At 36.0% G+C, this 11,273-nt stretch overlaps 1 protein-coding gene across 1 annotated transcript; it reads left to right on the top strand.

Moving 5' to 3' along the window:
- Positions 1-5,048: 5,048 nt before the first annotated feature.
- LOC121414740 lies at positions 5,049-11,050 on the top strand. The gene is made up of 4 exons (XM_041607805.1): positions 5,049-6,362; positions 9,140-9,205; positions 10,310-10,402; positions 10,564-11,050. Exons 1-4 carry the CDS (start codon positions 5,235-5,237, stop codon positions 10,672-10,674), a joined length of 1,398 nt encoding a protein of 465 aa, XP_041463739.1. The 5' UTR covers positions 5,049-5,234; the 3' UTR covers positions 10,675-11,050.
- The last annotated feature ends 223 nt before the right edge of the window (positions 11,051-11,273 follow it).

The raw sequence follows: 11,273 nt of genomic DNA, 5'->3' as shown, positions 1-11,273 counted from the left end.
CCTATGCTATCCCCTATTGTTATGCTCAATTAAGTCCTGGGACTGAATAAACCATTGTTTAAATAGGCTCCAGTGCACTCTCCCTGGCTTAACAGGTGTAACATTTTTGCATTGGGTGTGTTGCCTTACCAAGCTCTCAGGCCTCACTATCTGCTCAGAAGTCAAACAGGGAGGACCTATGGGTCATTGGTTCAGAAATGCTATTAGAAAATTGAAGTTTTAGACTTGGATTTAGGGCAGATAGCGCTGCATTTTCCATTTTAAGCATCAAGAACATGACTGCTGAGAATTGAGGCCTTCCTGATGATTTCCTGCTTTTAGTCACAGACGTCAAACTGTAAGTGAAAATGATTTTTGATTACTGTTCATTTTGTATTATGATTGTGTCATTGAGAAAGTCAAGGTCATTAAAAAGGACCATTGAATTCTATATAAAAGAGAAGAGTGTTAGTTTACACTAAAACTATTTCCAATTTAATAAATGTCATGTTAATTAATTAATATGAAGGAGTCATTTTCTTGTTATATGTAAAACATTTTGAGGACTGATCATGCTTATTAATCATTTGTGAGAATTAAGACTGAGTATTATGAAGATTGGAAGACATTATTCAACTGAATAGTGGAATTAATCTAGGGAATCACCTGTATGAATATTCTGAAGATTTACAGATAATATTCCTTAGATTGTTTATAGTTTACCAGTCGAGAATTAATCTAGGGAAGTTTATTAATATTGTGAAGATGTGAAGATATTATTATTCCGTAGATTATTTATAGTTTGGGTAAAATGTTTGTTTTTAGATGGGTTCCGGTTCCGATTCCGATTCCACTTGTGGTTCCACTGGTTATTCCATTTCTGGTTCTGAGTTTGGTTCCAACCGCCATTCCAGTAGCCGTTCCGGTCCCATCTTCGGATCCACCATGATTATGACTTTCAAATCCCGCTATGGACAAGATTTGTAAAGAGAGTCAGAGGGAAGACAGTTCCGTCGTCAGATGATGTAATTATGTAACGATTCGTCAGTATCAATGAACATTGAACTGGAGTGATTATATCACCTTATAAAGTGGGTTACTTTGTATGTTATTCCAAAGGCTTTTATTTTATATTATATTGTGATTTGTATTTTGAAACAAAGCCTTTGAATCATTGTTCTACAAGAACCTGAATACAGTTTTAATAAATTCTTGGAACTGTATTTTTATTGTTCATGTAATTATTTCATTTTATGTCCTCTTGAGTTACTTGGGTGTGACAATTGGTTGCGAGAATTGATTGTATGTCCTCTTGGGTTGACTTGGGTGTGACAGATTATTATGAATGAAATAAATGATATAAATGTGATTCAAGTTTTGTTTTTAAGTTGTTTACATAGGCGGATCCAGGGCCGAGGGGCCCGGGCCCCCTATTGGCGGAGCAAAAGGGAGGGAAAAGAGAGAAGAAAAAAAGAAGAAGAGGAAGACCATTGAATAAAATAAGATGAGGGGAAGACTTGGAAAATAAAAGAATATTTCATATCACTATATAAAATTTTCGATCGCGCTCGCTTTGCCTGTTAAATGATTTTCATATCTTGTTCAATATCATGATAATCAATATCAAGTTTGGAAGTCAATATACAAAATATTTTTCACCTTGGAAATCGAACTTTCATTGTTTTGTATGATTTACAAATTGTTTTTTTTTAAGTGCTCTGCAAAAATGTTAGTTTTATGGTGTGAATATTAACATTTTCTGCTTGCGCTGCGCGCTCGCAAATTTTAATTTATCTGATACCTATTATTTTCGTGTATTTCATTAAGTTTTCAAAATATCCCTTTTCATGTCTGACTGTCAAAACGAAACAGCTAGCGCTGCACGCTCGCATTTTCATTGGCGATTAATGTGTATTGATTATACAACAAACTACTTAAATTCTTCTTTTCATGACAGTTTATTGAAAAAAAAGGCTCGCAATTTGCGCTCGATCGATTTACTGGTTAAAGATATATTAACTGATTTAGCCTACATTTATAATTACAAAAGTCCTTGAAATGTCCAGTTTTCAGGCCGCAATATCATCAGATTACGCGCCTTCATTAGGCATTAATGAATAAGATATTAATTTAATAATTAAATTGTTCTTTTGTTTCATCTCGCGCTTAGCGAAAGGAATAGGAAGATAGTCATCATTTTCATATGATGAGATGTCCTCAAGATGTCCCGGTCCTACAGCTGTATGCCAAAACTCAAAGTAATAATAATGAAAAATATCAGCTCTTTATTAAGTGCAATCCATATCCACCTCACAATTTTCCTACAAAGTACTTGAAATGATAGAGCTGAAATTGACTCTTTTTTTCAGATCGGAATATCAAATAGTTTATGCTCGTGCGTGCATTTTCAGATGCTCAATTTGTTCTCTATTTAAATCAATATACAGTTTCAGATAACAATATTAAAAAAATGTGCTCGCGTTATTAATGTAGGAAGATCCACTGTTACGCATTCTTTTCATGATTTACAAAACATGAATAGAGTGTCCCGTTTTTAGGTCTAAATCTCGATTTTTCCGCCATTTTTTTCAGCTCGCGCTTTTAGGTCTAATTCTCGATTTTTCCGCCAATTCTTTCAGCTCGCGCTTCGCGTTCGCATTATTTGATTGTTGAAATATGCAACGTCTTCATGGCTAACTGCAAGCAATCCTTAACAGGTGTACCTTTCCGATCAGTTCCAAACATAAAATTTATTTTTTCAAATTGCATGTCAAAGATAAGACCTTAGAGCATCTATTAACACCAAAATATAGACATCATTATTTGAAACAAAAATTTTATAGACTTTTCAAATCTGTCCCTTTTTTTATACGCACTGTATAACAATGTTCTGCTCGCGCTTTGCGCTCGCATTATTAATGTAAGGAAGATTCCCAATTACTCATCCCTTTCATGATTTACACAACATTAAAAGAGTGTCTCATTCAATAGGTCTAAATCTCGAAATTTTCGGTTCGCGCTTCGCGCTCGCATCAATTGTTCAGTTATATACCTATTCTGATTAGGTTACAAGAAATATAGAATTTCCATTCTTTAGGTAAAAATGTCAAAAAAAAATTATTTCGCGCTCGCATTATTTGATTTTCTTTAAATACGTAATGTCTTTATGGCTAATTGCACGCAGTCTTTAACTTAACAGAAACCTTTTCTATCAGTTCATTTCTGCTCGCGCTTCGCGTTCGTAGTAATTACTGCAGATACATCTTTTTCAGGATAACAAACATTCGCCCAGAATGTTTAAATTTTAGGAAAAATGCAAAAATACACAAGATTTCCCCACAAAAAATAGCTCGCGCCTCGCGCTCGCATTATATAAGTAAGGATAATGTATATATTTATGTTGATATATAAGAATAAAGCTAAGAAGTGACTATTATGAGTACCCCTTTAAAGAAACCAAAAATCATCTTCGAGCAGCCGACCGGGGAAAATATATGGCTGGAAAAAAAATCCGCCCCCTATTGGCGAAGGCTGGATCCGTCCCTGGTTTATGAATGGCGCTTTCCTGACTTAAGGGTATATAAGTCATTGCAGAGTTACTGGTGCCAAACAAGAAAATGCTCGATCACCTAGCGTTACTTTCGTTTGAATCGTTTGAAAGGATGTGATCTGTAAAAGCAATGAATCCTTTGAAGTTGCGACTATGTTGACTGGCTTAAGAACCTAACAATTATGGATAATCTTGAAATAAATCAATTGTATCGGAAAGTATATATTTTTTAAAACTTCATTTTGGTTAATTGTACAGTTATAGGACGAGAGAAAGATAAACATAAAGTCAGAGAGAGGGAGAGAGATACGGACAGACAGAACAAGAAGGAAATGTGAGAGAGTGGAGGGACCATGGTGTAGAATTTCTTACGCTCGAGTTGTAATCATAGGGTCGGGTGTTCGAATCCCACCGCGACCTACCGTCCATTGGCAAGGCGTTCCCTTTGCCACTCTCCACCCACGTGCTAAATTGGTACCCGGTATCGGCTTGTCGACCTACTGTGTGCGCCTCATTGGCGACTGGCTAGAGGGAAGGATATGCATACGGTGTGTGCGTGAATGACTGATTGAATCTAATAATTGGGGTAATAATAATTCTGGGAATGCGCAGATACCTTTAATATCTGCATTATGAATAACCAGATTATCATTATTATTATCATTATTATTATCAAGAGAGGGGGAGATACAACAGAAGAGAGACATGGACAATTGGAGGGGGATGATGAGAGTAAGCTTGAAATTATTGGTTCTTTAAACAATAATAAAAAAAAATACAATCAACCGAAAATTAGTAATTAAAAATTGAAGAATGCTCAGTACAAACAGCAATCATCTTTATAAATGTAGTTTAATGTGGTAAACATAGAAGACATTCAATTACCTCATGGAATAATTTTCCCCATTTGCTTTCTCCCACCCCTCTCACTTTATCCATCTCACCCCCCCCCCCCTAATGACAAAAATCTCCATGGCTCTCTTTATAATTATATGTCACACACCACCCCTTCCTCTCCCTCCCCCTCTCTCCCTCTCTCTCTCTATCTATATATCTATCTATCTATCTTTCTTTGTTTCTGTCTATCTATTTAATTCTGTCTCTCTTTTTAGTCAGTGAGATTTGGATAAATCTATGCGTTTCATACGATAAGATCGTAGCCGGAGAACTAAATCCCGCTCATATTGGCATCTGAAGCTGAGGAATGGAGTTTAAGAGAAATAGGGAGGAAAACATTAAACAGAGATGGAAAGAGAGAGAAGAACACAAAGTCCAGTCATCCTAATTATATTTACCCACAAACTCCTGCGGTAGCATCATCTCGATCAATTATCTATTCGATTCATATGCATGACAAAGGCTATTACCACTTTCGCCATTAGGTTAATTAATTTGTCCTTTTAATGGGGTAACTAATTTGGAAAAAATCATGGTTAATTATCCAACGGGCACTTAAGCAAGTTACCTCCTATGTTTTTACATCATTGGCGAGATTTCACTGAGCTTTTACGGTGTGAAGAGTTATTGTCAGTTGCTATTACGGTGTTTTATTGAGAAGGTTCGATACAAACACGAACACCTAGTCGATTCGTCTGCATAATTTAGAAGGATCCATAGGGTATAATCTTTTAACTACTCCCAGATTTCTCGAAGAGAGTGTGCTTTGCATGTTTATGTAACCAGTAAAGAGACTCTAGCTTCTGAAATGAATCGCATTGATGTTATTGGAAATATGGAATCTGTAACCAAACAAGATGAACCTCCAAGGAAAGATGTGAAAGAAAATCTTCTTTGGGATGAGATGTTAGAACCCCTCCTTTTGGCTTTGAAGATCGTTGGAGTCTATCACGAAACAGCTTTCAAGGGCGCCCTAAAAACCCAGGACCAGACTGAAGGTTCAGAGAGGTTTCCGGATGCTCATCCTGAGCCACCGAGGTCGAAGAGTTGGCGGAATAGCCTTTCTCGGGTATACCACGCCTTTCTGTGTATATACTTGTGGCTGAACGCGATCCGGATGACATATTCTATTGTTCTGAATGACAGGTACGGAATGTTCAAGCAAGATCAGATAACATTGCAAGTGTTCTTTTACATCGTTTCTATCTGCAATACCGTCATGTTTGCAGTGTGTGCCAAAGAAAAGTACATGCCCTACTTCAGGCATCATTGGAACTCTTCAGTGACATCTCTCAACACAAGACGAACACATTGCTCACTGGATGAAACGACCCATAACACGAAAAACGAAATGTATGAGAATCGGCACGAAAATTCCAAAAGATACGACAAATGGGCCATTTTTGTAACGATAACATGTACTTGTGTCACGCTTGTCAACGTTGCTTCTCTTGGGTTCTTAACATTTGGCTTCGGACTTAACCCGTTGAGCTCAAGTGGCATCTGTGGGCCATGGCTTTCGGAATACTTTTGCGGCTTCAACTTGATATTCGGAGGCTTTGCAATTGCTACCTATATATTTCCGATCGCTCTTTACTCGCTCATATGTTACAACATATCGTCGCAATTTGAGAACTTGTCAGAAGAATTCGACAAGTCTCTCAACTCCCCCCGTCGGTTTGATAAAAAGACACTGAATTGTTTTCGGCGAAGACACGCTGTAATTTGCCACACTGTCGAGGTTGCTGATGATGTATTCTCTCCTCTTTTGGGCGTTATTTACTCGACGAACATTCCACTCATCATTTTTCTGTTATATCAGCTCTTTTATCTTGCTGACGACGGCTTCTACATTAGTTTGACGTCTTTTTGGCTCCTTTCTTGTTTCACGAATGTGTCACTTCTGTCTTATTTCTCAGTGCGAGTTCATGAAAAGGTAAAATGTCACTTTAACCATTCATGGTTTGGTAACTACCCCTTGTGTTCATATGTTTGTGGTAAGGTCGAAAAATATCAGTTGCGCTAAGTTACTGCATGGGAGGAGAATAAGAATAAAAGAGTTTTTTTTTTAAATATACTCGTGTGCAAGCAGAAAAAACCTGTCAATCCCTCCACGCACATACTCACGCACACCCTCACAAACACCCACACACACCATTACCTAACACATCACCTACATTTCCCCCTATCTTATTGGTAACGTCATTGATCATCAATTGGACAATGTCTGATTTTTTTTATACCTTGTACCTTCAAAAATGGCTTGCCTGATTTGGAAGCAGTTACTTATGTGGAGCCCTTCACAAGGGTATGTGTGGGTGGGGGTGTTGGTGGTGTATGGGAGAGGTAATGACTTGTGTTGTGTTTGGCAGGGAGATGTGCATGTACGGGCGGGTGGGAGGGTGTTTGTGTGAGGATGTGTGTGTGTGTGTGTGTCTGGAACTTGGAGCAACTGATATTAAAAGGTCAAGTCCATCCCAGAAAAAAGTTGATTTAAATAAATAGAGAAAAAAATCAAACATGAATAATGCTGAAAACATCATCAAAATCGGATGTGAAATAGAAAGTTATGACATTCTAAAGTACCGCTTATTTTTCACAAAACAATTCTATGCTCAACTTAGTGATATGCAAATGAGAGAGTCGATGATGTCACTCATTCACTATTCTTTTGTTTTTTATTGTTTGACTTATACAATATTTCAATTTTGACGAATTTTACAATTAGGACCCCCTTGCTTGAACCACAAAATGTTAAGATAATGGAATTCCATGTGTTCAGGGAGGAATGAAACTTTATTTCAAATAACAGTGACAAGAAAATCAAAATATTTCATATAATAAAACACAAAAGAAATAGTGAGTGAGTGATGTCATCGGCTCCTTCATTTGCATACCGAACAGGATGTGCATTTAACTTTCTTATTTTACATCAGATTTTGTTGAAATTTTCAGTGTATGCTTGTTTGATTTTTCTCTTTCTATTCAAATCAGCTTTTTGTTGGGGAGGACTTGTCCTTTAAGGACTTTCTCATAGTCAGTCATGCCCGCTAAGATCCATATGAAAATGTTACCAAAATATGCAGGGAGGATAACTCTACCAGGGTACCGTAATACAAATTTTAGCGATTAATCGTACGCTTCATTTTCATAATCGATTGTACATTGTAGTCAATGCAATCAATTGTAGATGATTGCGAAGCTTTGTGTTACGAGCCCCTCAATCAATCGATAAAGCTATGATTAAATGTTTTTATTTCAGACAAGATAACTTCAAACCGGTGGCACATTTCTTTTTCATTCACTTTATGTAGGGCAGAAATATTGTTTCAATCATATAGAACCATTAGTATGATTAGTATAATTTAAAGGACCAGCTTTACTTGAATTCATAAAACTATGACAAATGCGACAAAAGAAGTCTGGATTACTTTAATTAGGCCTATGTTTCTTGACATGGATAAATTTGTAGATTAATTTTAGTAAATGTAAAGGAAACCCAACCTCGGAAATGAAGCTATTTAAATGAAAGGAGATAAATCTTGAGTAATCAAATACATAAACGTAGATAGCATGTTATGTGATTTTAGACATTAAATAATTGAAATTGAATCTTTAACTCATAAATGTAAAACAAAACAAAATAAAGAAAAAAAAAGCGAAAGCACCCGTGAATTCCTTACATTAAAGTTGAAAGAAAGCATTATAGCAGCAAACATTTATTTGAAAAGAAAGTCTTTTAAATCAAGGTTGATTGTCCCATATTATCATATACCTAGATCTGGTACATTAATGTAAAATTATCTTTGTGAAATCATGAAATCTGAGCCAAGAAGTGTGTGCCTAACAGGCTGCTTGACATGCTATATGAATCCATTGACCGGGTAATAATAATTGTGAAGCGCTTTGAACAGTCGTAGATTGATAAAGCGCTATATAAATGCTAATTATTATTATTGAAATCAAAATCGATAATTCTAATGACCAAAAATACAGAAAAGCACATGTGGGACAGTGTATTAAAATAACCTGAAAAATACCCGAAATTTGATAGAATTTCGTACTTATTTTGCTCATTTCTCAGCAAATACGCATTTTCTTCCAAAGCAATTTGGCACATATTTTTTGTGTTTATACACACAAACACTTGGGTGGTCATTTTATTGGATTCTATTCGAACTCGTTTTGAGATCGTTACCCTAACTGGTATTTAGTTCCAAAATATATTGGTATATAAAATGTATGTTATTATTCTACTGTAGACTTGGGTGATTAATCACGAAAACGAAGAAACAGTTAAAGGTATTGTTTAACTTTATGAGCAGCCGATTTAAAAAATTCTCAAACCAAGATGAAACATGTGTACAAGTGCATGTATTAGAACTAATAAACCCTGAAAACAACCATTAAATTGAGAATGAAAAGCTAAAACTACAAGGCAAACCCTGATTTTGTAAATAGGCGTCTTATAGACGCCTAAATAGTACACATAAGTGTATGGGATGAAATTAAGATGGTGTTTACGGTCAGTATATATTTCAATTTTTGAAGCACTAAATAATTATTTAAGAACGCAATTTTTTCTGGGCTTCATTTTTGTGACATATAACAGACACAGGTGACAAGTGTGACCTTCTAGCTCAGATTTTTTAAAAGTCAAACCAATGTTAACCAATCACTTTAATTTCTTTCTGTTCTTTCCTTCCAATGCAGGCTCATTCCTTTCGCAGACGCGTGCACGAACTACAGATGGACACGTTTGACTCAGATCTATCTCAGGTACATTTTTACTACTTTTAGTTTATTGAATTTCACCAAAAAAAAAAATCAAGCAGAATGTAGAGCAATGACCGTCTCAATGCTAGACAGAAGTTCCATGTCGCAATTTTTATTTCGTCGTTTTGATTTTAAAGGTTGTTTTCTGAAAGTGTGTGAGCTTAAAAATTAAAAATCGATGACATCATATGTTGAGAAAATGACCCGATGAGAGCATGAATGTACTTCCGCCTACAATGTCCCAAATCATAAAATGCCATTGCTTTGAATATTTTAAAAGGGGCAAAATCCAAAAAAAGTCATCTCATTCAAAAGCCATGTTTTCTTACGATTTTGAATGATGTATTTCTTCAATCATTGAATACCCAAAATAGTAAGGGGACATTTGATATTGTGCCCCCTACTATTTTGGGTAGGGGGGAGGCGTCCTCCCTGCCCCCCCCCCCCCTGGGATTTCCGCCCATGGCTGCTTTCACTATTTTCCTCTATCAAGGGATTAATTTCATTTTTACATAATTACATTAATTAAGTCATTGGGGAAAGGATATATACCTCATCAGCTATAAGATCGACAGACATGGCTGTGTGCGTTTACATTCTCGACTGTTATTATAATTCTGATACTCCAGAGATTTACAGAAAGCAACCCGTTCAGTAATTGGCCTGTCCGAAGTGACACAATTCACAATAAAGACAATTATTAAATATTGTCGACAGAATGGTACAATGTAATGATCGAGAATTTATTCAAATTCAAATTTATCTCAACCTGCAAACAATCAATCTGGAAATGATCAACCTGCAGTGCAAGCAGTCAATCTGGAAATGATCAACCTACTGAAGATCAACATGCGGACAATCAACACTCAAAGCATCAACCAGCACAAAATGAACCAAATGACGTGTGAAGACCAAGAAACGCTCAGTGAGAGAACAGGCAGTTGTGATGGAGCCATGTTTCATCAAGAAACATACTGAGCCAAGCATTTCTGGACCTGTTACTGTTCCACCAAACACATTTGTTTATGCGTATGTCCTGTATAATCACATTATAAAACATACCAAATATGATATAATGCATTTTTTTTTATTTTTGGTTTAATTTAGGTCCAGCTTCTATTCTTGGCTCGGTTGGACGGACCAGAAATCGGCATGACAGCTCTTGGTTGCTTCGTTATTACTAAGGAACGGGTTTTAGAGGTAGGTATTTTCATTTGTGTTCTGATTGATCAATGTTTTACTTTACTGCCACGAAAACATTTTATTTTTCTATAATCATGATTACAATATACTTCTTTTTCCTTTTCGATTTTATTTTAATGTTGGAACTGCTATATTGTTTCTCTTCATCTCTTGTACAGGTTGTCAGCGCGTTGATCACTTACTTTACCATTCTCCTCCAGTTTCAACAAACAACTCCTCCTACTGATATCACCATGGCAACCACGAACATGGCAACAAATATACCTTAATTAAAGACTGTTTTGAACCGTTTCAAAAAGTTTTGGGACTCACGAAGACCAATGAAAGATCCATCAAGAATCGTGAAAGACCTTGGAGATCTTTGGCAGTTCGTTGAAAGACCTTTGAAAGACCAAGCAGGTTTCATGCTCTTACGGCAGTCTTTCAGAGGTCTTGCTCTCTGTGGAATGGGGGTTTTAACCATGTAACACCCTATTTGGGCGTCCGACCCCATAGGGAATACAAAATTAGAAGTAGACAGACTGACTTCAAAGGATTATTTTTTTATTTGTCCTTCTTATTTTCCTCCCTAGCTCCTCCTTCTTCTTATTATTGTTACTATTATTATTATCAGTATTATCATTATTATTTTTATTATTCTTATTATCATTATTGTTGTTAGTATTATTATTATTACGACTACTACTACTACTACTACTACACTGTTAAAAACAATTTAAACAACGCAGTTTATTATGTGAAGAAGTTGTTTAAACAAGTGTTTAAAGTCTTAAAGAGCCTTATTTGAATTCAAACTGTGTTGTTTAAGATTTTAAACACTTGTTTAACATGTTTAAACAACTTCTGTGCGATTCACATAGTAAAAAGC

The sequence above is a fragment of the Lytechinus variegatus genome, chromosome 5 (assembly GCF_018143015.1).
Source record: "Lytechinus variegatus isolate NC3 chromosome 5, Lvar_3.0, whole genome shotgun sequence".
Classification (NCBI taxonomy): Eukaryota; Metazoa; Echinodermata; class Echinoidea; order Temnopleuroida; family Toxopneustidae; genus Lytechinus; species Lytechinus variegatus.
Note: the sequence above shows the minus strand (reverse complement) of the source record. Positions and strands in the feature narration are given on the sequence as shown.